Source organism: Equus asinus, chromosome 20 (assembly GCF_041296235.1).
Source record: "Equus asinus isolate D_3611 breed Donkey chromosome 20, EquAss-T2T_v2, whole genome shotgun sequence".
NCBI lineage: Eukaryota > Metazoa > Chordata > Mammalia > Perissodactyla > Equidae > Equus > Equus asinus.
In genome coordinates, this window is record NC_091809.1 from 56038465 (window position 1) to 56058364 (window position 19900).

Here is a 19900-nt window from a genome sequence, read left to right on the forward strand (position 1 = left end):
GTACATCTTTATGTTCTGCTGTCTCTCTTTAACTGAAGCTTCTAGGCAATGGACTAGCTTTTTGGGCCATGTAGAGTGGAAAGAATAGTGAGAAGCAGAAAGGGCAACTAGGAGGCAGGCAGGATTCACCTTAGAAATTAAAAGGAACTCAGGATTGAGGAAAATCTTATTTGTGATGACTTTTTTTCTGATGTCTTTCTTGCTGTTATCGTGTGTCCTCCCCTCTCTATGCATCTTTGTCATATAGTGTAGAGCAGGGGATTGAGAAAATGTGCTGTGGAAGTAGACATATCAGCTCTACTGGACTTAAAGTCGGATTCTGCCTTTGAATGATCTTGGACAGATTACTTAATCTCCCTGAGCCTCAGTTTTCTCATTTTTAAAATGAGAATAATAGCGGGGTTGGGGTGAAGTTTTAATGAAATATTAATGATGATAATGTGTTAAGTCATAGAATCATATAAAGTAGTTAGCACAGTGCCTGGTACATGAAGACAATCAATACATTCGTTGAATTATTATTATCACTATTAGAATCAGACTCTACTGCATCTCAGTTTTTGCTGATTGTCTTTCCCTTTATCCTCCAGCTGTATCCTTTCCCTGTCCTCCTTGAGCCTTTACAAGTTTGGAATTGGTTGTTTAGTATCAGGAGCTAAACATGCCCAGTTCATGTTCCAGCTACAGCTTTCTTCTTACAGAGAGTTTGGATTTTTTTACATCTACATTTCTGCCTCCAGAGTGCCTAAGCCAACTGCTCTCACTCATGTTTATACTACACGACTCCTACTGGTCTATAGCTCACAAAAATGAATTCCTGCAGCAGTGCCGACAAAGCAGAGATTTCTTTAAAACTAGGATTGGAAGACACATGAAAATCTTTCTGAGATGTAATGTTCATTCATTATATATTTTGTAAGGAAACATGCATTTCAAATCATGCTATTCATTTTTTACCTTTTGCCAGAATAAGCATTGTTGTGCTAATATCATGGGTAGGACTGCTGCCAACCTCATTTTAGTCTGAGACGCCATTTCCTATAGTCATCTAAAATTAAATTCTATTACTCCAATTATCACTGTGGGCCCTATGTTTGTTTTATACAGCCAACCTTCTGTTCCCTTTTTCTTTTGACAATTGAATAGGGATTAAGCTAGAATAATTTCAATAGAACATTAGAAGTAAAATTAGCAGTGGGTGAGCCCTGATTATTCCGGGAAACAAACTTCAATGATATTACTTATGCTTTCATGGTCAGATTTTGTGGTTATAAATTATCTTATCTAAAAAGTGATCCAGCTTCACTTTCATATATTTATGTAGAATAACTACCTATGTTGTTGAATAAAAACAAGTTAGACGAAAGCTAATATCTATTGATTGCTTCCTGTGTTTGAGGCAATACACTGGGCACTTTACATCTGTTATTTTATTTAATCCTAACTGTCTATTTCATAGGATCATTGTGTTAAGCTCGTTTTACAGATGAGAAAATTGAGGCTGAGAGAAAAAATATTTGATCTAAGTTCACTCTGATTAAAGTGATGGAGCTTGATTTAAAAATAACCCTGTGTTTGTCTGTGTTTCACAACTGTGCTCCCCATTCTACCTTTTATTAGTGATTCCTGCATTCTGGAAACTGTAGTAAGCATCTTGCCTAACTGGTTTATTGAAGTCTGGTCTCAGTGAGGGTACAAACATGAAATCATTTTACTTTTTCTCTCCAATAATTTCAAAATTGCTGAGTTGAGTCCCCTTTGATAATAGCTTGGGTAGATTGTTTTGTTTCCAAAGACTTTCAGGGAGTGTAAAGTGCATTCCAGACCAATCCAAATCTTCAATCTCATATCCAATCTCAGTATTATATTCCTTTCTGCCTGGGTCAGGTGTTGGCCTGAGGAGCTTGGAATGCATTGTAGACAGGGTATGGTGTGGTTTTTCACTCCTGTTCTCCAGGCCACTCCTTTCTGAGTCTCTTTTTCTTCTGATGTGTTGTATTAGGCAGGAATAAAATGGAAAATGGCAGAAGCTTTTTTTAATTTACTGTTGGTTGTAATAGTCCTCTCTTGGCTGCAAGGCCCTCAGGGAGGTACATGTACCGGTTCTGCCATGACTGCTTCAGATGTCCCCACTGTGGAGAGCACTCCATAGTCTTGCTAGTGGGATCCCTGCCCCTGGCTGGTAGTCCCTAGACTGGGAAGCAGTAGGACGTGGCAACCTGACCTCACCTCTCTTTAGTGATATCTCCCTAACCCATGGGAAACTCATCTTTTTTGCCTTGCCAAATGATGGGACTGTAGGCCAATCCCAATTGGCTCTATTTCTTTTTCCCTGTCAATAACTCTCTCTGAAACCTTCTTCCTCTATTCCATCAGGCACGGAGGGGTGATCAGGAATTCCACTACCTCAGCAGATGTTCACTGAGGAATGAGATATACAACTCCCAATCTCTAGCAGGGGTGGACCCCTCTCTCACCAACTGGGCTTCTCTCCTTTTCTTGTAGGGGAGAGAAAAAAGAACAACACCATTCTCTTCCCAGGCCAATTACTCACTCTTCTGAGGATTTCCTTTTGAACTTTTTCTATTCCTTTGCTTCTGTAAGCTCGTGGTGGGTGATAGTGGCAGTAACTATTTAGTCACTTCTTAAGTTCTGAAGGAGATGTCTGGTTTTCCTGGCTACTCTTTTGGAGCATGGGGAGCATTTGGTCCCTATTGTCTTCAGCTTTGGTGCCTTAACTCTAATTCAGAGGCAACTGGAAAAGTTCCACTCAGTATCTTGTTAAATAGCCATTTTGTCACTTGGTCCTCACAAGCACTCTAGGAGGTATCTCCATTTTATGAAGGAGGAAAGTTAGACCAACAGAGATTAGGTTACTTGCCCAAAGTGTCACAGGTAGAAAATAGTAAGACCATGATTCAGATTCTGTCAGACTCGAAATGCTGTATTAGCTTCTTTGTTATCCTTACACCGTACTGCTGTCTTCCTCACTGTCTGTGATAGAGGTTGAGAGTGTTTACTTTCAACACAAGTGAGTGCTAGTGCACCAAATTAGTCCTGTTAATTATTCTTTTCCTAGGCAACTTCTTTATAGAAACAGCTGACCAGCAGTGATGAAGCACTCAGATAAGGAAACATTAGCTATACAAAGCTAATATATTTTCTGGTTCTCCTCATTTTTTTTCACACATAGTTAGCTTATTAATGATTGTCTGAAGTTCCAGGTCCACACTGCTAATGCTGATGTTCATGATGGGTTATGCCAGAAATTATATCTTGAAGCTTCAGTTATTTTAAAACGTAATGACGCCAAAAGCAGAGACTACGTACTCTTGCACGTATGTATGAGTGCATTTGCAGATGCTTTCAAAAATTTCTCCATATGCTAATTTTGTTTTCTTCTTAGTTATAGGGATGCAGAAAAGAATTTCCACAATATCTCTAACAGATGCTCCTATGCAGACCATTCCAACAAAGAGGAAATTGAAGATGTCTCAGGAATTCTTCAGTGTACTGCTAACATACTCGGTATATTAACTATATATTTATACGGTTGAGAGAGAATGAATGAGGGGAAAAGGGGAAAGTAAAGGTGTAAACATTTCATTTTCTACTAAAGAGAAATTTGGAGACTATGGTAAATTGAGACCAAGATATTGTCTTGAAGTGATTTGCTTTCAACATTCCTGAAGATGTTTGAGTGGAAATTACATGCACGTCATTCACTTGGAGATTGAAAAACAGTATAATAAAAATACTTACATTCCAGGGAAACTTTTCTAAATATTCCTATGTTAGTATTATTAGCTTCCTATAATCCATATTTTTCTGGCTCTTACCCTTGGCTGAAATTGGGGATCTCCCTCTCCTCTCAAAGATCATATTCTATTATTTCTATTATTATTATTACTCTGTTGTTTCTGGGAGGCCCTGGTTGGGACTGGAGCATGGCTCATGTGGACTCTAGTGGACTCTACAACTTGGGGGCAGTGAGGCAGGTCATCTACTGAGGTCTTTGTGCCTTGCTTGGAGGGGGTGTCCACCTTGAAAATACCAGTATTTATGACAGAGGGCCTGGTAACCATCAGGTGACACTGCTGGCCCAGTACAGCTTAGTTGCCCTTCAGAGTTGCATGAGATGCAGATTAAGTAGAGAGTGAAAAGAGCAGCCAGCAGTGTGCTACCTGATGATATTAGGGAAAGAGTAGTTTTAAGTTAGGTGCTTATAATTTAGAAAGTGACTGTGTAACAGAGTCTGGATTTCCATAAATACTAATTTTTCAAGAAAAGAGATATTAGGGCTGACTTTTTCCCTCCAAATAATGATGAGTTGTTCTCAAAATGTAAAAAGCACAATATTATAAAATTTAAACTTCTGAAGGATATAACTAAATACCTGCCACCTGTTGGCTAGAGGCTGGCATGGATCCAGCAGGTGATTATGTGCCTAAGAGGTGTCTATTCTCTTTTAACTAATGTCCTTTCTTAACTCTTGAAATATAGACTCTCTGAGGACAAAAGTAACAGCTTTACTGGTCATAATCAATGAAAACCTTGTTTTTAACAAGTTAATGAGCTATAATTAATGTTGGCTTGCTTAGATTTCATTTTTTAAATTACTTATGTAATAAGTGTAATCACTTATGAGAATGCAAGAATTAATTCACTGGACAGAAACGTACCATACAAGAAAGGAAGCCTTTTTTTGAGTTGGAGGCACAGGTTGGCATGGAGAAATAGCGTTTCAACCAGGTTAAGAGAAATTCTGATGCCTGGAAACCTTCTCTGTGAATACCAGAGGGCAATTTTCCAACTCTATGATTTATATTTATCACTTTTGGGGAGTGTAGTTAGAATATTAGGATTGGGGAATACATATTTCTCTCACCTTCTTAACCTGTTACAGAGTTATGGTAGAGACTAGAAATGTGTTTGTTCACTCATCTTTGTGTTATTTATACTTCACCTATCATCAAAAAAGACAAAGTCATAAGTCAGAAAATGTGATCAGAGTAGCAAATTTTTCTCCTTTCAAAATGGCCATCTCTATTGACTTAGTACAAACTCCAGGTAGTTTGATCATTTACTGGCTCTTCAGGTTGAAGTTTGGGTTTAACAGTTGGCGTGGAATAAAAAGGGATCTGCAGAGAGGGAGAAAGCTTGTTGCAGAAGACCAGTTGTGCATCTGTCATGCATTTATTCTGTCACCTCCTCCCTAGGACTCCCTGGAAACACATGTGCATTACAGTCCCTTTAGTAATGGGAAAGAACTATTTCCAGATATCAACATTTTTGCCATTTATTTCTCTTTCGTTGGCTTAGAAACCAGTTGTTGCTATTTTCTGTCTCATCATTTACAAATTAGGGATATTAAGTACACGCTGCTCCTTATCATCTGGTTGCCTCATTTTGGGATTCTGGCAGTCACTGTGATAATGCAGTACAGTACTCTAAAGAGGCTTTTAATCTGTGGAAAAAGGCTATACAAAGATGGTTGTGAACGATGCCCTCTCTGCTGGAGGCTTTTAGTGTTAAATTGACTGCTTTATTTGGTACATGTCTTTAGCACACCAAAATGATCTTCTAATTTTAGTTGTCTGAAAAATGTAAACCTTTTCTAGCCAGAATCTGCAGAGCCCATTTTTAGCTCCAATTAAGTAGTAAAAATGTGTTTAAACTGTTATGAGATGCAGCATTGAGTATTTTCTTGGAAATTACGGTTGAATGGTACAATGAAAGATCTATGATAAAGCGTTAAAGGGTCTGAACTGTGTTTGTTGCTAAAGTGTTGCCACCTGATCCTATGCAGTGACCTTAGGTACTGTTGAGGGGAGGGAGGCAGAGACTGGGTAGGGAGAGTTAAGGGAGAAAGATGATAAATTGTATAGCTCTTTTTGCCATATACAATTTAAAATAAATGAGGGTATGACTATTTCGGTTTTAACAAGTTTTAATACTGTGAAAGGGGTCATGGGTGTTTCAGTTGCAGAGCGTCAAGAGCTGTAAGATGGGAGAGATGGTGCAGGAAAAAGACATACCACAGTAGGACAGGAATCAGATAGAAATGAGAACTGTAGGTAATTCATTTACTGATGAATTATAGCAAACTAAGGTTTACTGTTTTAATAAGCATTAGTTATTTGCCAAGTATTAACAAAGCATGGTTTTACACAGCTTTTGCTAAGAGCATTTTCTCTCAAAATGATTGGGAAGGACTTGAACTGTAAAATAATATTCATTAGAGTTTTCTCTGTCTTCTGCTAGAGTGGGGCTTTATCTTCTCCAAAACTTAGCACCTTTAAAGTCAGAATCAGAGTGATGTTGTCATGTGATTATTTGTTGGGAAGGTGCTAGTGAGGAGGATGGAGGAAATGACCTTTGGGGCTTAGACCTTGCAATATTTTCAGGGACTCTGAAATACTGTGAAACCAGAGTTCTCTATTAAAGTGCCACAGATTCCAGAATAATTAGCTGGTGTGGAACTTTTTGTTGTTATTGTTTGTCATAAGAATTTGTTGCTTATATGTTAATGTGCATGTACATTTTGGTTTTATTGTGATTTGGAACGTGAGTTTAGCAGCCTTTTAATTGGCAATAAAACTGCAGAATTATTTAGCCTTATTTATGGTTAAGATTACCTTGGGGGTTTTCTTGGAATAACTCTAAATCATATAACTGCTCAGTGAATTGAAATATGTTTAACATATTTAGCATCTTGGAGAACAAGTTGCTACGTTAACCACTCACCATTTTTATTGATGAATTAAGATTAGCAATAAGTAAATTCTGCCAATATAGTTCTTGTTACTGTTACTTGGTAATTGATATGTTTTCTCTTTTATTAAAAGTAAATATTTGCAGTATTTTAATAAGATGAAGGAGTTAATGTGGCTAGAGGGGAACTGATTTAATAATGATATTATAATGTAGTGGTTTAGATCGAAGACTAAAGCCAGACTTGGGTTGAAATGTAGTTTGGCTACTTCCTACCTGTATGAACTGGAATGAGTTACTTAATCTGCCCATACTTCATATTTCCCATTTATAAAATAGGGATAACATAATTCCATACCTCCTAGAGTTGTTAGGAGGATTAAATAATTTATATAAAGTACTCAGAATAGACTGATATATAACAAATGCTAAAGTGTTTGCTTTTATTACTGAATATTCACAAAATAATGTTTGCATCAGACCTGGAAGGTCAATATTGCTCACTTTTTTGGTGAGGAAACATACTTTGAGATGTTAAGTTGTTACCTTCTTTTGTCAACAATGACAAGCCACAAAAGCAGGATTTAAACCCATGTCAGTCTGATTCAGAACCCTGTGTTCTTTCCACTGCTTCATGCTGCCTTCCAGGGTCATTGGACTGAGACTGACTGTACCTCACCCCTCTAATGCTAAGGACACAAGTCTTTCTAGTTCTCTGAATTATGATAATTGTCATGATATTGCATTTTACTTAGTTCATTACTATTTCAAAACGTACTTGGGATACTTGCTTGTATGTGACAAGTAGTATCAAAACTGTTTCTCATTGGTATTGAGGAGAGTGCAGTTTCACTGTAATCTGGATCATTTTCAGTTTAGAAACAGTATATTTTTCTTTAGATATCAGGTGTTGACAGTGCAAGTTAAGGGTGATGGTGTTTGCCATCCTGACACACAGTTTTATAGTTGACGCTGTAGTAAATGCTATGCCGCTTCTGTTGGTTGCAAGATTTCAAGCTGATCTTGGTACATAGGTCACTTAATATGTTAGACGTCTTTGGCCTAGCACAAAGCTTGCAAAAGGCTCTATTTCTGATGCCATTGATTTTTTTTTAATTGATAAGTTTAGGAATATTGTCACTTTACTAATTCCTAACAGAGGCCTTGAGTAGTGGTTCCATGTAAATTGGAAAGAACTTCTATTTTCTGCTCTCTGCTTGCATACTTTGCTGGAAATGATTAGATGTCATAGGTAGGCCTGAAAAGGAATGAGACCACTGAGTGTGGACACTGCCTCCAATATGTATAAAATAAACACTTCAATAAAAACTGATGCTTAAATTATGCAGATCAGTTTTAGAAGATGTAAGTATATTGAATAGAAATGTGGAATGCTTTCTCTCCTCCTTTAGAGATTCTTTTTCTCTTAGGAGCATTTTCTTCTAAATCTTATGAAAGGCCTTTTCCCATGTATCCTAATAAATTTCTTGATACTTAGCTACTCTTCATTACTGTAAAAATGTGACAGTCATTTTTATTCCTTTCTTTTGGATCTTCTTACTTTATCTCTAATGCATTGCTTCCCTATGCAAATTTCTGCTCAGCTCCTCTTCTCTGTGTGGGAGGGCAACCTTTCACATCTAAATTCTTCAGACTGTCTATTCTCTTCTCTGATTTTTCAGTGGGTAGGTTTTTACTTTGCTTTTCCCTTTGAGCTTTTTTAAAATAAACTTTTAATTTTGGTAGTTTTAGATTTATAGAAAAGTTGTGAAGATAGTGCACAAAGTTCTCATATATGCCACACCCATTTCCCCTATTATTGACATCTTATATTTATATGGGACTTTGGTCCCAAGTAATGAACCCATGTAGATATACTATTATTAACTAAATTTCATGATCCTTAGTTTTACCTGTTCTTTTTCTGTTCCAGGATCCCACTCAAGATACCACATTTCATTTAGTTGTCACGTCTCCTTAGATTCCTCTTGGCTGTGACAGTTTCTCAGACTTTCCTTGTTTTTGATGACTTTGACAGTTTTGAAGAGTACTAGTTAGGTCTTTCAGTTGTCTGCTGTGTACTTTGATATATGCCCATCATTGTGTGTGTGTGTGTGTTTTGAGCACTTCCTTACTTTCTAGCACTAAAAGATGCTCCAGACTCATCTTGTATATTTTCTGCCCCACTTCTAGAATCAGCCATTTCTCCAAGGAGTCCTGGTTCCTTTTATTGGAGAATGGTGTTAGAAACCAAGATCTGGGCCCTAGGTCTGCTTATTGCTATTGGGTGTTGTTGCTTCTAGGCCCTCTCAGCCAACAGAGTAAGAAAATATATATGTGTATACTAACTCATATATATATGCCTATCTATAAATATTTTTATGTGTGTCCATCTGTATCTGTATTATGATAAATCTAAGTTCATACTGATGTCTCCAGCTCTAATCCATTACCGTATGGATCATTCTAACCTTTTCCCTTGCTTGTCTGTAACCTCCTACTCCAACAGTGAGAAACTTGGCTCCCTTTAGCAATCCATTTACTTAATTGTTAAATTCCAGTGTATATGTATAATTGTTTCAAAATTATTAACACACACTGCCATGGGAAACAATTTTATCAACTAGAGTGCAGAGCTTATGTGCAGTTTTGGAGTGTGGAGCTATGTATGAAGTTTTACAGACTCCACTCATTTCTAAGTTGCTCAGGTCTGCACCTTTCTACTCCACCACCTTTAGTCAGGTTTTTTTATACATTTGTAATATAGTTATATTCTTTTGTCACATTCTTTGTTTCATCTTGGGGTCTTTTAACCTCCTAAATATATATATCTTAAGATCTATTAAAATTTGCATACATTGACGTTCACTGTTTGTGCTGTAAAATTCTATGGGTATTAATAAATGCATAGTGTCATGTAGCCTCCATTACAGTGTCGTACAGAATACTTTCATTGCCCTCCAGGGTCCCCTGTACTTCACCTGTTCAATTCCCCACCCCCAATTCCTGGCAAGTACTCATCTATTTGCCACTCTATAGTTTTGCCTTTGCCAGAATGCCATATAAATGGATCATACAGCATGTGACCTTCTCACACCAGCTTCTTTTGTTTAGCAGTGTGCCTTTAAGATTAATATAAGCCTTTGTGTGGCTTGATAACTCATTTTTTTTTTTTTCTCTCTGAGTAGTATTCCATTGTATGGATGTACCACAGTTTGCTTATCCATTCACCTATTGAAAGACGTCTTGGTTGCTTCCATTTTTGTCAATTATGAGTAAACCTGCTGTAATTATCCACTTGCAGGTTTTTATGTAGGCAACTTTTCAAATCAGGTAAATACCAGGAGTGTGATAGCTGGACTTTGTTTATCTTTGTAAGGAACTATCAAAGTGTCTTCAAAGTGGCTGTCCCTTTTAATTTGCACCTTATCCTCTCCAAAAACTGATTTTGTCAGTTTGGGATTTAGTCATTCTAATAGATGTGCCTTTTCCCTTGGAGTGTGTTTTTTTTTTTTTCCCCAAAGATTGGCACCTGAGCTAACAACTGTTGCCAATCCTTTTTTTTTTTTTTTCTGCTCTATTTCCCCAAATCCCCCCTGGTACACAATTGTATATCCTAGTTGCAGGTCCTTTCAGTTGTGGCATGCGGGACGCCGCCTCAACGTGGCCTGACGAGCGGCACCATGTCTGCGCCCAGGATCCGGGCCAGCGAAACCCTGGGCCACGGCTGCAGAGCGTGCAAACTTAACCACTCGGCCACGGGGCCGGCCCCCCTTGAAGTTTTGATGAACAAAAACAGCACCTGCTCTCTCCTTATAATTTCAACATATGTAAACTATAATTAAGAATTGTGGTTTCCTGTATTGTCATTCTGTGTGCTTTTCTAAGATTTTATGATTGAGTTTAGAAACTGTTTAAAAAATTCTTAATCATAGCAGAAATTTTCCATGGTACTAATAGATAGAATCTTTCTCTTTGATTTTGTAAAAATAAGTCCCTGAAATGGAGTTAGCCAGTGTTACACAGTGGGAAATGAAATCTTCTAGGAATTTGGATGTAACTTTGAAGTGATATGACTTGTAATCCTATTTATTGAAGATATTCAAACTATAAGATGCTCACAAGCAGTCTTTGTTAATGTCCTTATGCTCCCCTGGTCCCCAGCTTGTTGTTGTCTGAATTCCTTTTTAACGCTATCAGTGGCCGCTGAGTCAAACTCAGTTAACTTAAAACTCCAGTTATGCAGTTCATTCTCAAAAGCAGGTTTCTCAAGCCTCTTAGAAAATCTCCTATTGCTCTTTTCTCAGGCGATAGTACCACTTCAATTTAATATCTGCAAAATTCTTAACATGGGAAAATAATTATCTCTGGGTCACACTGTTGGCTTATGGGAAAGGCAGGAAGACTGTGAGGCTCTGGTGTAAGAGTCGGCTGCGTTACTTATTGACCCTTCCATTGCTTCTAGTACAAAAGAGCAGCGGTTATTTTTGCTTTTGAGTTAGAAAGTTTATTCTTTCCTTACTATGTGAGGAAGATGATTATGGGCCATATCATATCATTTTATATGTCAAACTCATACCTCATTTTTGTTGCCGTCTCATGGAGCAAATTCATAATGATTTGGCACATTTGCTTTTTTAAATTTAAATAATATATTTTTTTTGTCTTTACTTCTGTTGAGTCTTTTAGCTCAATTGAACACACCACCTCTCCTACTTCCTCAATTTTTTCCTTTTTATTTGATGAAATTTATTCATTAAATTAATCATTTATTACCTGTGGGTCTAGTTTTTTTGGTCCGTTATTTTATTTCTGTGTTTTCATTGCTCTTTGCTGCCTGACTCTAACTTTGACTCAACTATACAGTTTAATAACATGCTGTTTAATTATCCTAAAAATTAGTGAAAACTTTAAGTAAGATTAGAGTAAAATTCAAACATCCTAGGTTCTATGCTAGATGAGTTATCATTCTTATTAACCTTGAGTTCAGATCTTTTGTCAATTTTAAGTGTTTTTGACAGCATTTCTATCACAATTTTTAAAAATTAACTTATTGAGTAGAATTTTATGATTCACAATGAAGATGTTACTCAAGGCTTTTTATACATGGTAAATTCTCTTTATTATCTCACTGTCTATTTTTCATAAGCAAAAATGTTAATCTCTTTTGATTTGTTTTTCATGAGCCTGCTCAGTTAAAGATTCCAACATGTTTTACTTTCTATGTGGGGAGCTATAGCTATGGAGGATTATGTATCATGGATGACTTTTATACATGTTTTGGAGTTCTCTTTTCCTATTTCTGTTACCTATCTGGTAGGTGAGATGAGATCCATTTCAAAATTCAGTAATTTAAATCCATTTCAAATGTAATATGATTGAGCCCAAACTTCCAATTCCTGACCTATCATGCTTTTTTCCTATATTTCTGCCAAATCTGGCCTTAATCTTAGAATGAGAAATGGTAATATTCAGTCTGGAGAAAGAAAATGTAGATTTGGAAATACAGTCAGAATTTTCTCCTGTGATATACAGGAATTTCATTGTAGTCTTTATGGGCAGCTTGTACACTGTTATCTACCACTGTTATGGTCCAGACTCAGTTGGGGTAGATTGTTGGGAGGTAGAGAAGGGTTGGGAATATGAAGCATTTGGCTTCGCTTTCCATGTAGAAAAGAGAAGTTAGAAGAATCATTTGTGGTTTCCCACAGAAGAGATGAATCATTGATGATATGAGAGAGAACCTCATTTGAAGTAAGGGAACTGTTGGTGACAGATATGAAAAGAAACCAATGGCACACGTGTGAGAGTCAGTCGAAGTATAAACAGATGTGATTTTCGTAAACAAGAATGGGATGAAGTAATCCTGACTCATACCTGCTGGTCAGGACTGAACATTTTCCAGAGCTAGATGAAGATGAAAAGAGGAAAAGCCAACTCTGAAAATATCTATTTTTATTTTAACATTTATGAATTTATTCTTTTACCCTTTCTAGGGAGTTATGATTTGCATTATTGATTTGAATCCTAATCCCAGAAGAATTGTCTCTACCCCAGACTCTAGGACGGTGGACTCACTAGTGATTGTATGGTGGGATCATCTGGAGACATTTAAAAAAAAAGGAGGCCTATAGACACTACCCAAATAGTCTGATTCATCACATCTAGGATGGGGACTAGGAATTTGCATTTAAAAATAATCTCCCAAGATAGTTCTGGTGTGCAGCCATGATTTATACCTTAATTCCAAGGCTAACCCTGCTCTTGGGCAAGTATGCTTAAGAAGCTTTAGTTTAATTCTTAGAGAATTTGGTACCAAGATACACTCACTGCTACTTGAGTCTCTGGAATCTGGGTTTCTCCTTCTGTCTTAATTCGAGAGTGGGTTGCTGCCTTGTACACCACTCAGTTCTTTTCCCTTGTTCCATTTTTCTTTGGGACATTTAGTTCTGCTTCTGAACTCTAAACAGGAACTGGGGGCCTGCTTCTCTTCGCTGCCCTTTGTCTTCTGGATACAGGCTTAATGCCTCTTGCTAGATGCTCTGTACTCTAGTCAGGGCTTTTGTGGGGTTTTTTTTTTTGGCCTTTATCTTTTTGCCAAATCTTGATGCTGAGCACTGCTGGCTCATACTGCCACCATTTATACCACACATTTATGATATCATAGTTTTTCTGATTTTTCTCCTGTCTTTGCATAAATGGGTATATCTGGTTCTGGGTCTATCCCTTCCTTTTTTCATCCTATATTATTACCTTTGCACAGACGTGTGGTAAGCTGTTGTTCAACCAATGTCAGAAGTAAAATGCTAGGTTTAGCAACATTTTCTCTTTACTGCTACTAGGATCAGAAATCCTGTTACCAGAGAACAAATGCAGCCTGGAGGGCGAAGAAAGTGGGTTTGCAGCTGCTGTGAGAGAGGGAAGTCTGTACTTATCTGTGAGCTTTCATAAAGCACGGAGTCATTTTAGGGTCTTTACAAAGGAGAGATCAAGAAGAATTTCAGCCAGAGAACAAGCACAGCGGTGACAAATGATCCTGATTCTTGTGCGTTACTGAGTGATTAGTGCCCAGAACAATTTTGACTGAAATTACCCCTGATTGCCATCATTTTTCTACTTTTCCTTCTGTTTCTCCTGATTCTTTGGACTCCCCACGACATTCTGACACCTCTTTTACCCCTTATTCACTATTTTTTACTTCTTTTTTTGTCTGTTTTCATACCCTTTCCTTTTCATTATTCTGATTCTTCGTCCTATAGATTAATGAAAAGGGACAGTGTAGATCTGCCCAGCGTTTAAAAGTTCACTTCTCTTAATTTGCCATTGCTTACTTTCATGCCCTTTTTAAGCTTAATTTTTTTACATGGCAAATTTAGTAATTAAGAGACTCTAACTTGTTGCAAATCTATACAATTTCTTTAGTTTAAGGTTCTAAATGATCATTGGAGCTTTAGCTGTGCTAAAGTTTATTGTATTAACTACAGGAAAAGGTTTATTAATCCAGAGATGTGTGTATACAGTATTATAGACAATGTTAGACTTATTAAAGAAACAATTTTCAGGTACTTTCTTCCATCATTACAAATAATTATTGAGTATCTACTTTTTTCAGGTACTATTCTAGGTGCTGGTGATCAGCTGGGAGAAAAACAGAAAGTGAGGAGGCAGACAACGAAAAAACACACAAAAAGACAAAAACAATAACTTCAGAGTGATATGTGCTCTGAAGAAAAATAAGACAAGGGAATGTAAAAGAGAGTGGGAAGGGTTTAAATAATTAATGATAATGATAATCATTTTTAATTTATTTAAGCAATTCTAATAGGATTTCTACATGACTATGGTGTTTATATTGTTTCAGTGGTATTTATGGATTCAAAGCTCCAGGAATGAACTTGTTTTTTAAACATCATTTACCTAATATGGAAGAAGTTGATGAAAGTTCTGGTTTCCCCACTGAGATCTGAGTAGCAATTGCCTCAAGAAGGAGGCAGTGATGTGGTGTTGTAGTATTTTACCTTGGAAAAGATCCCCACAGGTGTTCACCATTCCACAGCTATTTGTTGAGGACCCGCTATGTGCCAGGCCTCTGCTGGCTCTAGAGATTTGACAGTGAGCAAGGCAGACATAATCTCTGCCCTCCTGGCACTGTCAGTCTAGAAGCTCACGGGAAGGCCACATGACGTGAGGAATAGAGCTTCTGTACTTGGACAGAATGGAAAGCTGCTTGTGTGTGGCCACTGGAAGACAGCTGTCCCAAGAGAAGTGGGAGCACCACCTCCAGATAGGCTGAGAAATTTGGGATTCAGAACTCTTCTATGTGGTGATAGGGAGGACCCTCTCAGAAAAAAATCCATGAATCAAATGCACTCTTAAGCTTTCTCTCACTCTCATTCTCTTTCTCTGTCACCACATACACATACATACCCATATACACCTGTAAATATATATATATATAGACACTATATATACCTATATATGTACATACACACATATGCACACATACATATATAGACATACATATAAATTATATAGTGCTTTACTATTTACAAAAATTGTTCATATTATTTTGTACCTTGTTCCCTTGTTAAATTCTATAGCTAAATATTATTATCTCATTTTACAGATGAAATTGATTAAGGCCCAGGTAAGGGACTTACCAAGATCACTTAGCTAATAAATGATTAAGTCTGGATTTGAATATAGCTTTTCCAACTACAGAAAAGGATCACAGTTCTTTTTACCATGTCAGATTTTTCTGTTTCTGAAAATAAATGGTAATTGTAACATATCTTCCATTTAAAAGAACCACTTCTGTTTCTTTAAAAAAACCTGTGTGTATGTGTATATGTTTATTACTATGTACTCCTGTATAGTACTCTATAGTACTTCAGCCAACTGCTTGAATTAAAAGACATTTTACAAATAACTTTTGCCAATGATGATTCTGGATGTAGAAATATTTTTCTATTTCCAAATGAAGATAGAAAAAAGGATCCAGAGAGCAAGGGTTTTCAGCTGGTAAAAATGGGAAGAATCCAGCTTATACTACTATTATAGCACATTTCATGATATGATTCCGAACTGTTTACATGTCTTTCTCTTCAACTTGACTGTGGGTAACGCAGTGATTCGGTGCCTTGTGAATCCTTTGTAACCACGCCAACCAAGCCTGAAGGGTAGGTATCCGAGAAACATTGTTTGAAAGACAAAGAAAGACTGAGGGAATGTTCTTGAGGAAGGAAAACTAAAGACACAACACAAATGCAATGAATAATCCTATATTGGATCCTGGACTAGGAAAAAAAAGTAGCTATAAAGAATGTTATTGGGCCAATAGGCAAAATTTGAATATGGACTGTGTGTGGGTGAGGTGATAATATTGTACCAGTGTTAAACTTCCTCATCTTTATAATCACATTGTGGTTATGTAAGGGAGCATCCTTGTTCTCAGGAAATATGCACTAAGATATTTAGGGGTAAAAGGGCATGGTGTCTGCTACTTATTCTCAAACAGTGTGTGTGTTTGCTTCTGTGTGTATGTGTGACAGAGAGCAAAAGGGAGAGAGAAGGAGAATAATAAAGCAGATGGGCTAATTTTTTTTTAACAAATTGGTTAATCTTGGTAAAAGAATATGGGAGTGTTTTGTACTATTCTTGCAACTTTCCTCTAAGTTGGAAATTATATCAAAATAAAACATTTCTAAAAACTGTTAAATAAAATTATACTTAAAATAGGTCTTAAGTCCAAAGGGACTCTTTTTCTACTTGGTCAGAGCTGCGAGGGAGACGGGTGGGATCCTCAGCTTTCTATCCACTGTGAGGTCCCTGAAGGGCTGAGTCCACCAGACCCGTGGCTGGAGAGCTGGAGGCACATAACACTTCTGGGTGCCACCAGTGCCCACAGCTGGGGGTGGCGTACGCCCCAAGCCCACTACTGGTTGGGAGGCTGGGTGCACACCAGCAGATGCCCCCATCTCAATTAAAAAGAAATGCAAAGCTAAACTAAAATAACAAACATAAGTGAGTTTAAGAGCTTGTAGTCTATTTTTATACTTATGTGTATTTTGTTTTTCCTAGTATCATCCATGAATGCACCAAACTGTACATAACTGGTGTCCAATTGGAACCCATCTATGGAATATATTTTCCTCAAGTTTTGTGTCTGCTTATAACCTGATTTAGTGATATGGACCTTCAAGATGAAATTAGAATAGGATCTGAACATAGTCCTACTCTGTCTAATTTTGTAAGGCAATTGATATCAGAATAGATCATTTCTTCCTCTCTGTTCTAGATCATTTTATTTTTTTTCCACATAGAAAAATACTCAAGAATGAGAGCATATATTTGAGAACAATAAAAATAATAACACTGCTGACTACTTCTTTTGCTTAAGTTACCTATTTTCTTGATACCATAACGAGTGACATCTATACTAGGACATATTCCTTTCTTCTTATAATCCTTTTACTCTTATGTTGTGACATTTTTGGACTTCCTGAATACTTTCCCTGAATTCAAAAGCCTCATCAATCATTGACATAATCTCTTCTGTAGACTCTGATTTTTTGATTGCTTCTCTGACATTTTAAATACCCAGGGTAAATTATTTTTCATGATCTGTCATCAGTCATTAGATAATATTTCAATGTGCTATTAAAGTGTTTCTATATTTAGTAGCAGTGCTTTCTGCATCTCTTTGTAGCAGTGTGTACAATTAGTTAAAGAGACTCTTTACCTGAAGTAGGACATCAAACTGAGTAGCTGTTCGGTGTTTAAATTGAGCTAATAGAAATTTAAAGTAAACTGCTTAGAAGATGATGAAAAACCCTGTGACTATAACTTTATATGGTGAAAATTATTACCACTGCCCAGATTTTTAAATTAATACGAGGTGAGAGCATCCAGTATATGCTAGATATTTGTTTCTTCTCTTGTTGGAATAGACAAGGTATCATTTTTTAAAAAGGTATTCGTTTTGGACATATGAATATATTTAATTCTTTATAATCTTAATTGTATAGAAAAATGAGGTTTAAGTGAATTATAATAGATAAATGTCATCTGAGGTCTTCTAAGCTTTTCTTAACTTCTCTCCCTGTTTCCTCACCTGCTCCTTCATACACTCATGTATAGACTTTCATGCTGTCAGGGACCTCATGATCCTGATCCTTTGGGGACAAAATTTTCTTTTTGAGGAAGATTAGCCCTGAGCTAACATCCACTGCCAATCCTCCTCTTTTTGCTGAGGAAGACTGGCCCTGAGCTAACATCCGTGCCCATCTTCCTCTACTTTATACGTGGGATGCCTACCACAGCATGGCTTGCCAAGCAGTGCCATGTCCGCACCCGGGATCCGAACTGGAGAACCCCGGGCCACCAAAGCAGAATGTGCGAATTTAACCGCTGTGCCACCAGCACAGCCCCATTTGGGGACAAAATTTTTAATTAAATGATGGGATAAATCTAGTCGCTAATGGGAAGCAAAAATCTGAGTAACAGTGGTACTCACACAGCAATGTCCCTGTTTTTGCCTTAGTATAAATGTTAGGCAAATAGGAGAGAATGTGGGAGAGAGTAAATTCTTGGTATTACCACATGGGAGCTTAACTGCGTTTGGCTTTGTCCTTAATGTAAGACCTTGGGTAGTTCTGATTAGTGAAACAGGGATGTTAGTAGTAAGCTTCACTGTAGCATAGGCTCTGCAAACAGCAGAATTCAAGTTTATTGGCTTGTTGTTTAAAAAGAAGATTGTCCACGTTGTGAGGTTTGCATTTAGAACAAGGTTACCATGGTCACAAGGTTAAGAAAAATCTCAAATATCTATTTGCCTTCTAGGGCACCAGGCCAACCGTTTCACTGTTAGTGGGATAGAAAAAACAAACTACGTTGATCTTTGACATCCATCTGGAAGCTAGAAAGGAAATAGCAGCAATATTCTGGCAAGACTTGGGAATGGGCTGAGAAGAGAAAAGCTAGCACTTTTTTCCTTTTAATTATGGCTCTTTTCTGCAGTGCACTAAGAAGCCATTTGAAATGAATGTGGCATCTTCCATTGTATGTGAATTCAAGATCTTACAGCTTTGTAATATCTTTTTCCTGTCAAGTACTGGATTTGGTTGACCTTTTAGATAATTCATTTTTGTTTGCTGTCAAATATTAAGAAAGCTCTCTCATATAACATTTTGTTTTGTTTAGGAGTTAAAGAGTGGAGGGGAAGTGATAAAAGTTAATGGGAAAAAGAAGAGCTCCAAATTCAGACATTTTTGATTTATGTCTCTTTTGCGTGAGGTAGCCCTAAATTTACCTATTATCTGTAAGGATAAACTCAGTCTTCGGTGCAGTTTCCTTTCTCTTGTTTCTGTTTTTCAGTATTCTCTACCTCCTATGTGACATCTTTTTACCTCCTTCTCCTCTCTAGGAAGTGGAGTGCCCTCCTCTTTGTTCCCTCTGCTTATGCCTTTCCAGTGGGGGCTGCTCTCTTTTGGGGGTTCCAAGGGAGGGAGTGTGAGTGACAGGACACAGGTTGGAATGAGCAAGGTGTACTCGCAAGGCATCTAAGGGAACAGCCTGATTTGAGAAATGATTCTTGTTGGGGCATTTTAAAAGATAAGAACAGGGAATAATTTTTATGTTATGTCTATAGGATCTGTCAGTGCATCTTACTAGATATGCCAACTTAACATGCTACTTCCTCATCTGCCCAAATTTAAAAGATTTGGATTTTCACTAGTATCTTCCAGTCTCTGGTACTCCTTTCCATGAATTTGTGGTATGTGTCATGGTGTGATAACAAACTTTGCTTATTGTTTCCTGGTTGACTTGAGTGCTTTTATTAGTTATTACTTTATTTTATTCCTCCATAACTCTTTCTTTTTAGTCCCTCTGCTAGCTTCTGCATAAAAGAGGATCTACACATACCCACATGTGCTATCACTGTTACCACCATCACTTTTGCTTTGGAATGGGAACAATTTACAGGCTTAAAGCCAAGGGCTTCTCAGTATCCAGTTCATGTTTTCTACGTCATCTACATTAATGATCCCCCTTGAATTTAAGTTAAAATTTAAAGTATCCTGAATATTCATTTATTCGTTTGTACATATATTCAACAAATATTTATTGTATACTGGGTGCTGGCATTGTGCAGGTTCTGATTTACTCAGCGAAGTACAGAATTACT

General features: G+C 37.2%; 1 protein-coding gene across 1 annotated transcript in view; it reads left to right on the forward strand.

Moving 5' to 3' along the window:
- The window catches only part of GUCY1A2 (guanylate cyclase 1 soluble subunit alpha 2), a 282766-nt gene that overhangs the window by 32582 nt on the left and 230284 nt on the right, over positions 1-19900 (forward strand). Inside the window, exon 3 of the mRNA XM_044752485.2 lies at positions 3407-3528. Within this exon, the coding sequence (XP_044608420.1) occupies positions 3407-3528 (122 nt within the window). The remainder of the gene's footprint in view (positions 1-3406; positions 3529-19900) is intronic.